The following is a 10,833-nucleotide window of genomic DNA, read 5'->3' on the forward strand; positions in this document are numbered from 1 at the left end:
CTAGAAAGCAACTTTGTTTGTGTGTGAAGTGGAAACCATAATCAAAAGATCTAGTCAGGCATGTATGCAACGATTTGTTACCTAGGATGTGGTTAAGGTCTGTTAAACAGTTTCTAGGGATAAGACAACTTAAGCAGATTTATGATTGGAGTAGATGATTATTAATTGTTATCAGTATGAAGTATGAGCTTGTTTGTAACTGCACCTGGTTTGCTGTGGAAACTGTAACTGGTTTGCCGTGGAAACTGCACATAAACTTGTTTGTGTATAAAAGCTGAACTGAAAATGAGGGTCTTCGGAATCCTGACTTTGGACGCTAGTCCTCAGGTTCCCGGGGCCCCGAATAAAGCACCGCATAAACCGGCACTCTGTTGGTTTGTGTTTCTTTTGGTTACGGGCAACAGTTTTCTGGCGACCCAGACTGGGGACTCCGGGGGTAGCTGGGGCGGCTCACGCGCTGATCTACTCCACGCCGGCAACCAGGTGATTTCTGGGGAGACATCGACCCGTGCCCGACCCCGCGCCCGCCGGACAACCCATCCAGGTAAGCCCGGAGGTGCTTTATTCTTTTAGGTTTGTTGGTTGGGAGCCTGCCTATAAGACGGGACCGTAAGTTACCCGCTAGGTTGGGCTAAAGGTACCTCGGTTGGGAAGCCTAGGCGCTGGTCGTAAGACGTAGCGAAAGCCGCGCTGTACCAGCACTCGCCACTCAGAGGGAGAATTGGCGAGTTGGTTTTGGTTTTGGTATTGGAATATGTACTTGGTTTATGTTGTTGTGTTGTCGTGCTGGTCGTTAAACGTATTGTTTTGTATGATTGTGGTATTGTGAATTTGAGGAATTCACATTGTGGTGTATTGTGAATTTGAGGAATTCACATTACGGTGTATGTGTGAGCCGGTATGATGCCGTTTAAAACTTTTAGAGCATTATCTTGTGCAGAAAAAGATATCCCTAGCGATTCTCCGCTTGGTTGCTTGTTAAAACATTGGAAGGAGGGAAATTTTGGACAAGAGTTAAACAAGAAACAATTGATTGATTACTGTAATAATGTATGGCCTCAGTATGAGACAGAAGGAATGCAGTGGCCTAGAAATGGTTCATTGACTTTGGAAATTATAACCCCTTTGATGCGATATTTACGAGAGAATGAGAAGTGGGATGAAATACCGTATCTGGACTTGTTTTATTATTTAGAACATAACACTGAGTGGCAAAAAGAATGTGGTATTTTAGTGTTGAAAGAACTGAAACTGGAGGATGATAAATGTAAAGAATGTCAAGAGCGGAGTATAATGATATTGAAAGGATTGGATGACAAATATGAGCGGAAAATACGGTTTTCAGAACCAGAGGAGGATGTGTCTTTGTTAGTCTCCCCCGGTAGAACTCCAAGTGCGCCCTCGAGAGATAGTCTCCCTTCACGTGAGAAGGCACGGTCACCCTCCATGCCCCCGTTAGAATCATCCTCGGATGAGGAAGAAATGAAAGAACGAGGATATTATGTTGATAGAACTCCGCTAGCAGAACAGACTCGAAAGGGGCGAAAAGAAAGGGGAAGGGCTAGAGAAAGGAGACGGGGAGGGGGAAGGGAGGCAGACGGGTCGCTCTCACCCCCTAGATTGATGGCCCCTTTGCGGGAGGCAATTGGAGCAGACGGAAAGAAAGTCATGGTAAAAGTTCCTTTTTCACCTAGTGATTTATTAATTTGGAAACAGTCTGCTGGAACATATAGAGAAAACCCGGAGCGGGTGGCTCGTATTATAAAAATGGTTATAAAAACTCAAAACCCAGACTGGAATGACTTGCAAGTATTGTTAGATACAATTTTGGACTCGACAGAAAAGGAAATGGTATTAAAGGTGATGGTAGAAAAAGCGAAAGAAAGAATAAAAACTTTGCCCAAGGGAGTGCGGGGAAATGTGAATGATTTTGTACCGCGGGAGGATCCCGAATGGGATCCGGAGGTGGACAAAGATTATAGAAGGTTAAAAGTTTATCAAGAATTATTGGTGGAGGGAGTACAAAAGGGAATACCGAAAACGCTGAACTGGTCAAAATTATATTCAGTAAGGCAAGATAAGGGGGAATCCCCTTCAGCCTTTTTGGAGAGGTTAAAAGAGACAGCTCGGAAATATACAGATTTGGATGTTGAAGCTGAATCAGGGAAATTGCAATTAGCATTGATTTTTATGGGACAAGCACAAGAAGACATTAGAAAGAAATTTCAGAAGTTGGAGGGTGCGGAGACGAGGAATTTGGAAAAATTATTGGAAGTGGCATGGAAAGTGTACAATAATAGAGAAAGGGAAACTACTAAGAAGCAGCAGACAAGTTTGTTAGCACTCCTGCAAGCTCCAAGAGAGAACAATGGGGCCGGTAGCCATAGAGGAAGAGGTCGTGGTAATAGGGGAAGGGGAGGAATGGGTAGAGGATTTAATAATCAATTGGGATTTGGGAATCAATATGGGGGAGGACGTGGTAGAATAGGACTAAATCAGTGTGCTCTTTGTAAAGGACAAGGACATTGGAAAAATGAATGCCCTTTGAATGCTGGAAATGGATTGAACCCATGGAATCCTCAGAGCCTTGCAAATCCGCAAAACCCTGCTGGTATGGGCACGCCACAAGGTGTCGCCCAAGCATTTATGTTAGGGAATTATGGAAGACAGAGTCGGCTAGATTCAGACTTAAAGGTTGTTTTGGAAGTAGAGGGGAAGCCGACGGAATTTAGAATCGACACTGGAGCTAGTTTTTCGGCAATGAATAAACTGATGGGGCCACTAAGCGATTCAACTGCATGGGTGGTAGGAGTTTCTGGACAGGTAGAAGAAAAAGCGTTTCTGCGACCCTTAGATATCAAATTTAGAGGAAAAGAATTAGACCACCAGTTTTTGTATATGCCTAACAGTCCTGAATGTTTACTAGGAAGAGATTTGCTTTCAGCCTTGCAAGCTAAAATTATATTTAAAGAAGGGAGAGTTAAATTGGAAATTCCGGAGGAGAACTTAGCAAAAATTTTTGTTGTGAATGAAGTAGAAAAAGAAGAGGTACCTCAGGAAATAGAACAAGCAGTAGTGCCTTGGGTATGGGAAACAGGGGTCCCTGGAAAATCCAAAGCTGCTACCCCAGTTAGAATAGAATTAAAAGAGGGAGCACAACCCGTTAGAGTAAAACAATACCCAATTAGTTTAGAAGCTAGAAAAGGAATAGCTCCAATGATCACACAGTTTTTAATTTTAGGGATACTAAAAGAATGTGAGTCAGAATTTAATACCCCCATATTTCCGATTAGAAAACCAAACGGTAAGTATAGGTTAGTGCAAGACTTGAGGGCAGTAAACCGTATCACAAAAGACATCCACCCGGTTGTAGCTAACCCTTACACCTTGTTAACATCTGTTTCTGAGAAATTTCAGTGGTTTACAGTGATCGATCTAAAGGATGCCTTCTTCTGCATACCACTGGCACGGGAAAGCTGGAAAATCTTTGCCTTTGAATGGGAGAACCCAGAGACTGGACGGAAGCGACAACTTACTTGGACTCGGTTACCACAAGGATTTAAATGCTCACCTACGATATTTGGTAATCAGCTAGCAAAGGAGCTTGAGGAATGGAAGACTACACAGGTAAAAGAATCTCCTTTTTCATATATAATACTTCAGTATGTGGACGACATCTTTTTGGGAACTGAAAACGAGGGACTCTGTCGTCAATTAACCATTGAACTGTTAAACATGCTGGGACAAGCAGGCTACCGAGTCTCAAAAGAAAAAGCACAACTAGTAAAACAGAAAGTTATTTATCTAGGATGTGAAATCTCCCAAGGAACCCGACGCTTAGGAACAAATAGGGTTCAAGCAATATGTGCTATTCCTGTGCCCCGAAATAATCAGGAACTGAGATCTTTTTTAGGAATGGTCGGATGGTGCAGACTGTGGATTCCCAACTTTGGACTAATTGCCAGACCCTTATATGAAGCAGTAAAGGAGCCCAAGCTGACCTGGGGGACGAAGCAAGAGAAAGCGTTCCAGGAATTGAAGAGAGCCCTCCAGGAAGCACCTGCCCTGGGACTGCCGGACCCAACCAAGGAGTTTCAGCTCTATGTCTGCGAGAGACAACGAATGGCTTTAGGAGTCCTCACTCAGCGTCTAGGATCCTGGAAAAGACCTGTTGGATATTTCTCCAAACGGCTAGACGCAGTAAGTGGGGGATGGCCAGGGTGTCTCAGAGCTGTGGCAGCAACAGTTATTTTAATACAAGAAGCACGAAAATTGACTCTGGGAAAACACATGGTAGTGTACGTACCCCACATGGTCATAGCAGTTTTGGAACAAAAAGGGGGGCATTGGCTCTCATCTAGCCGTATGTTACAGTATCAAGCTTTGTTGAGAGAACAAGATGATGTTGAACTGAAAATCACTAACCATCTCAACCCAGCAGAATTCCTTAGGTCTACACAGGAAGAAGGTATTCTGGAGCATGACTGTGTAGAGACCATTGAACAAGTCTACGCGAGTAGAAGAGACTTGAAGGACGAGCCATTGGCAGATCCTGACTGGGAATTGTTCACTGATGGATCTAGCTTTGTGGAGAACGGCACCAGGTATGCTGGGTATGCAGTGGTCACTGAACAAGAAGTGATAGAAGCAAATGCACTACCCCCAGGTACGTCTGCACAAAAGGCCGAAATATGGGCATTAGTGAGAGCTTTAATATTAAGCCAAGGAAAGAGAGTTAACATATGGACTGACTCCAAATATGCTTTTGGGGTAGTTCATGTTCACGGAGCACTCTGGAAAGAGAGAGGACTTCTTACTTCTCAAGGGACAATGATTAAACATCGGGAAGAAATTTTACAATTGCTAGAGGCAATACACAAGCCCTCAGCAGTGGCAATAATGCATGTTAAAGGACATCAGAGAGATCCCGGACGAGAATTTCGAGGTAATCGACAGGCTGATCAAGCGGCTAAGCAGGCCGCAAGAGAAGTATGGACTCAGATGGTTCTTTTGCCTGTTCGAAATAATCCAGCAATACCATATATGGAAGAAAAACCACATTATTCACAGGAAGATGAGAAATTAGCTCAAATGACAAATGCAAGGAAAAATGTTAAAGGGTGGTACATTTCCCCCATAGGACAAGTGATTCTACCTGTCAGAATAATGAAAGCAGTGCTTGAAACAGAACACAATAAGTGCCACTGGGGTGCAGAAGCATTGGTAAAATTTTTGAAAAATGAGGTTCTCTCAAACCAGATGTTAACATTGGCAAAAAGGGTAAATGCAATGTGTCCTATGTGCATAAAGAATAACCCAGTAGTCAGGAAGCAGGTGCAGATGGGAAAATTACAGATAGGTCAGTTACCAGGAGATTACTGGCAAGTAGATTTTTCTGAGTTGCCTAAAGCCCAATCCTATAAGTATTTGTTAGTATATGTCTGCACCTTTTCAGGATGGCCTGAGGCTTTTCCCTGTAGGACTAATCAAGCAAAGGAAGTGGTAAAAACTCTCTTGAGAGAAATCATCCCAAGATTTGGAGTTCCCCTAGGGTTGTCCTCTGATCGAGGACCGCACTTTATAGCAGGAATAGTACAAGATGTGTCAGTTGTATTAGGGATAACATGGAATCTCCATACACCATGGAGACCACAGTCTAGTGGACAAGTTGAAAGGATGAATCAGACATTGAAAGGTCAATTGAAGAAAATCTGTCAGGAGGCAAAGATTCCGTGGCCCCAAGCAGTATCCATTGCCCTGTTGAGAATTAGGATCAAACCAAGAGAGAGGATAGGAGTAAGTCCATATGAAATATTATATGGCAAACCTTATCATGCAGCTACCTACCAAAGGGATCCTCATATAGTAGGTGATCAAGCAGTGTTTAATTATGTGTTATCTTTAAATAAGACTCTCACAGCCCTCAGAGGAGCGTTGCAGTGGAATCGACCTTTGCCCCTGGAGAATCCAGTGCACGACATTTCTCCGGGAGATCATGTCTACGTGAGAAACTGGTCGGTGGAGCCGCTGAAAGAAACATGGGACGGTCCTCGCCAGGTGATCATGACGACCTACACGGCAGTGAAAGTCGAAGGAATCGACAGCTGGATCCATTATACTCGGGTCAAGAAGGTTCCAGTTTCGTGGTCGGTAGAACCTCTCTCACCCACAAGAATGGTATTTCGAGCCAACCATTGAGGATCATAGTGTTCCTGGGGTTGATAAGTTTAGCAGAAACCACCGTGAGAATTGAGACCCCGGATCCTTACTTATTTGTACCAGAGCATACTGATGTGAATTTAACCTGTTTATTTTCAGATGACCAGGGAGCTGAATTAAGAGATGTCCACGTCAAGTGGAGATGGAGAGATCAAGACCAAATTATGACAGAAGGAGTGACAACAGTTTGGGATGCTACACAACAAAAAGGTTACACCGTTCTGCAGGTACCCAAAGTGTACAAAGCTATGGAAGGGACATATATGTGTGTAGTTTGGATTTGGGAAAGTTTTGATTATGGACATATAGAGATACAGACAATAAACACGACTCAGAAGACGGTGACCAAAGTGCGAGTTTTACCCACTAGGAAACAATCAGACATGTGGGATGGTCCTCCTTTAAAAATCAATTGTACCTTCCAATTTGATGATTGTCAAAAATCAATTAAAGTAAAGTGGTGGAAACTGAATCTGGCAAATCAATCTTGGGAATCGCAAAGTCAAGGAGTTAGCTGGTGGTCAAATAGTAAGGGAGGTAAAGGGTGGTTGAATATTTCTAATCCCAGAGTAGGAAAGACAGAAGGTACATTTCTTTGTGTAGTCTCATGTGGAGAAGAAAAAGATCACGGAATAAGGACAGCAGTAGCCGTACCACATCAAGGAATAAGAGTTAGACCAGAACATAGTGTTTATTCGGCCCAGGAAGGAAGAGATCTGATTCTAAGCTGCAAAATTCCAGAAGGACAGTATTTTGAATATGGGTGGTGGTTTAAGGGACAGAACTTGAAAGTTGGAAAAAGACATCAGATTGAGAAGAGAGCAGATACAATAGTTTTGAAAATCAAAGAAATTCAAAGAAGAGAAGATGAGGGCCAGTATACTTGCTGGATAAGTAGAGATGACTGGTGGGATACAGGAATTACTGTCGTCCACGTAAGAACTGAAAGAATAACCCGACAAGTAAGTAATCTGCAGATTCCAGATAGAGAAGTAGAACAAGAAAACCTAGTTGTAGGCCTAATTCGTGATTTTGGGAAAGTACAGAATGTCACAAAAATCACTGCATGTCTCCCTATGCCTCATGCTGCAGGAGACCCAATCCCATGGGGAATAATTCCAGTACCGGAAATCCCTAGAATGTTTAAGAATACTACATGGAATTGCAGATTTGTAACTAGAACATGGAATGAAATGACAGATGCATGTTTATTGATAGACAAAGTGACTAAAAAACAATGTGAACAGATGCCTGGATATTTTCGCTGGGTAGAAAGTGAGAAAATTGGAAAGTTAGAAGGAAATTGTTTGATCTCAGGTTCAGTAACACACCCATGTTATAAAGTACAAGTTCGAATAAAACGAGAAAAGCAAGAAGAAGTGTGTCAAAATACTACAAGTTCTACAACCATGGAAGAATGGCAAACAATTTGGGGACCCAGCTTACTAGAGACATATAGTTACATTGGAAAAGTACAGTGGTGCATTCACTGGAAAGGGAAAAAGAATCAAACTTATTCTATAGGAAATAGAGGGAATCATAATTGGAGGACAGAAACACGTACAAAAGAGGATTGGAATTGTACTCGAATATACACATGTGATACCCCAGATGATGAGATAGGTTTAATACCAGTCAAAACACTTTTGCAGTTAGGATGTGAATGTCGGGGATATAATCATACGATTAAAGGATCTGTGAAAAACATTGATTGCCGTACCACTACAGTTAGGAGCCCAGGAAATTTAGTATGGGTAATGGGACATGGCCAGTGGGCCACCCACATACCCATAGATGGTCCGGTTGTACCTGTCACACTGGGGATACCTACTCTCTGTCCATTCTGGAAACAAGACAAGTTAACATCAGTAGAAATACAACCACGAGGGAAAAGAGAAATTAGTAAAGACATTGATAACCTGGGGTTGGGAGATTGGCATGAACCATCAGCAGGAGTTAAATTTGGATGGGCATTAGAGTCTCTATTTGCACCAATTTCAACATACCGGAACAGAGAAATGTTGTTTAAATTAATGGGACAAACTGAAAGGTTAGCAGCAGTCACTAAGAAGGGATTTAAAGATCTAAATTTACAATTACAAGCCACCTCTAGAATGACCATACAAAACCGCATGGCATTAGATTTAATATTACTTAAAGAACATGGAGTTTGCGGCTACCTGCATGCAAAGGACGAGCATTGTTGTGTACACATCCCAAATGTCACTCAAGAAGTAGAAAAAGATATTAGCCAATTAGAACAAATTGACGAAAATGTTCATGAACTGCAAAAAGAAGCAGAACATAATTGGATAGGACAATTATTCAGCTCCCTAGGTCTTCATGTGTCAGGATGGATATCTTCTGTTATCCAGTACGGAATATTAATTGTAATAATTATTGTCATAGCCATAACTGTTTACAAGTGTCTTTTAGGAATGATTGTAAAAGAAGGTCAACATACGAGACGCATCATGAAAGCTATAACAAGAAAAGAAGTAATCTCACCGCAAAATGAATCACCTCCTACCTACCAAGAAACTACAGCCTGAAGATTGCTGTATTTGAGCATCCTTGCAAGCAAAGCCTGAAGAATGCTCAAAAGGGGGGACATGTTGCACAGCAATTTAAATTAGTAGTAGAATGGCTAAGGCTTAGTAGAAGAGTAGGCCTAGAAAGCAACTTTGTTTGTGTGTGAAGTGGAAACCATAATCAAAAGATCTAGTCAGGCATGTATGCAACGATTTGTTACCTAGGATGTGGTTAAGGTCTGTTAAACAGTTTCTAGGGATAAGACAACTTAAGCAGATTTATGATTGGAGCAGATGATTATTAATTGTTATCAGTATGAAGTATGAGCTTGTTTGTAACTGCACCTGGTTTGCTGTGGAAACTGTAACTGGTTTGCCGTGGAAACTGCACATAAACTTGTTTGTGTATAAAAGCTGAACTGAAAATGAGGGTCTTCGGAATCCTGACTTTGGACGCTAGTCCTCAGGTTCCCGGGGCCCCGAATAAAGCACCGCATAAACCGGCACTCTGTTGGTTTGTGTTTCTTTTGGTTACGGGCAACACTTCTGCCTACTAACCAAACCTCTAATACATTATTTCTGTTTCTCATGAATGGCCTGACATGGTATGGCATGCTTTACCCAGTTTCAGGTGCCACTGACACCAGCAGCTCCTACGACTCTCTCCCACACAGAACCCCCAACCCAGATATTGCCAATAGGAAATGTGACCAATTCTCTTCTAGGGAAAACAGATTTAGTTAGGAGGTTTTCACAAACTCATGGATGTTCAAAACATGCCACGAATCAATCAGGCCACTCTCCTGTCCTTTTTTTTGTTTCTTCTGTTACTTCCACTGCAGTTATTTTTGTAATGTCCATTTCAAGTCCCCTTCTCTTTCTGAGCTCTACTCAGATTGTGTGGTTTGGATTAAACCCATTCGAAGTCCAAGCTGTTGCCCAGCAGCCATTTAATGGTAAAATTTGCCTTACAGCTTGAAAAAGGCACTCCTACTTCCCCTCCTAACCGTGGCAGCTGCAACTTTTCTTGTGTTGGCTGTTGAGCCTTGTGAGACCCTTGAGGAAGGTACCTTGGCTCAGCAACCTGCCAGGAGAGTGAGCCAGTGGAAGTAAGCAGGCGGAGAAGAAGTTGCTGGTCATGGCATTGTTGGTGCCCAGAGAAGGACCCAGGTGCTTGGGGTGGCTGTGGGCTTTGGCTTTCCACCCTGCTGCCATGTCCTGACCCCTCATCCCTCAGCTGGCAACGCCCCCTCTTGCCTGTGCCCCACAAGACTAACATAAATTGGAAAAAGACAAGGAAAAATACTTGATTCGGTGTTTCCTCATGGACCCTGCTATGCTCTTTGCCTCCTGCTCTGAGCAACACGTTCCACTCAGAGATTTTCCATGTGTAGATCACTGCATAGATCACACACCTTGATTTTTTAATTTCTTATTGTGAACTGTTTTAAAAAAACCCTACTTCAGTGCCTACTCTGCCTAATCACACCTTTCCTCTTCACATCCAACCTTTTCAACAAGGATCTGGGGAGAGAGAAGATTCAGGAGAGGAGGGGAGTTGCCATTTTACTTCGGGTTTTTTCCATTCCTTTTGTTTTCTTTGGCTCCAAGAAAGGATATAAATTTTCTTAGTCCAACTGAAATATCATCTTCTATCTATATAGTGTCTGTACTATGTGGAATTTATTTGCAAACTATGCTCCTATATATCTCAATTCAGAGACTGAAAAATCATTATGCTTTGCTTTCCAAATTCCTACATCTCCTCAATTTCCAGTGATCTCACAGCGTAAATACTAATTGCTACAAAAAATAAAATTAGAGAAAATTAGTACCCTTACATCTGCAGCAAGGCAGAAATGGATATTTTTTTTAATGATTTTTTTTTTCCCCTCAGGGTTTACTTGAGCATCAAAAACTTTTACCTTGCTGGAGGTCAACAAATAAAAAGAGTGATATGAGGGATAATATAATCACTCCTACATATCTACCACCTTCTTGCAGAGAGATAACCAAACACTTCAAATATGAGTGGACTCAAAGACCATGGTAGTTAATGGAAACCTGTCAGCTGACATTAATG

The 10,833-nt window shown here is 42.2% G+C and overlaps 1 protein-coding gene across 1 annotated transcript; it reads left to right on the forward strand.

The window, feature by feature from the left end:
• Positions 1 to 318: 318 nt before the first annotated feature.
• LOC120323049 lies at positions 319 to 8,771 on the forward strand. Its single transcript, XM_039380185.1, has 2 exons — positions 319 to 544; positions 5,911 to 8,771. The coding sequence occupies exon 2, from the start codon at positions 6,039 to 6,041 to the stop codon at positions 8,769 to 8,771; it is 2,733 nt and encodes a 910-aa protein (XP_039236119.1). The 5' UTR covers positions 319 to 544; positions 5,911 to 6,038.
• The last annotated feature ends 2,062 nt before the right edge of the window (positions 8,772 to 10,833 follow it).

Source organism: Pipra filicauda, unplaced genomic scaffold (genome assembly GCF_003945595.2).
Source record: "Pipra filicauda isolate LSUMZ 115617 unplaced genomic scaffold, ASM394559v2 scaffold18_size4552066_pilon, whole genome shotgun sequence".
Taxonomy (NCBI): Eukaryota; Metazoa; Chordata; class Aves; order Passeriformes; family Pipridae; genus Pipra; species Pipra filicauda.

Coding starts and splice junctions, on each gene's coding strand:
- LOC120323049 (XM_039380185.1), top strand. CDS start 6,039: ATGGGACGGTCCTCGCCAGGTGATCATGACGACCTACACGGCAGTGAA.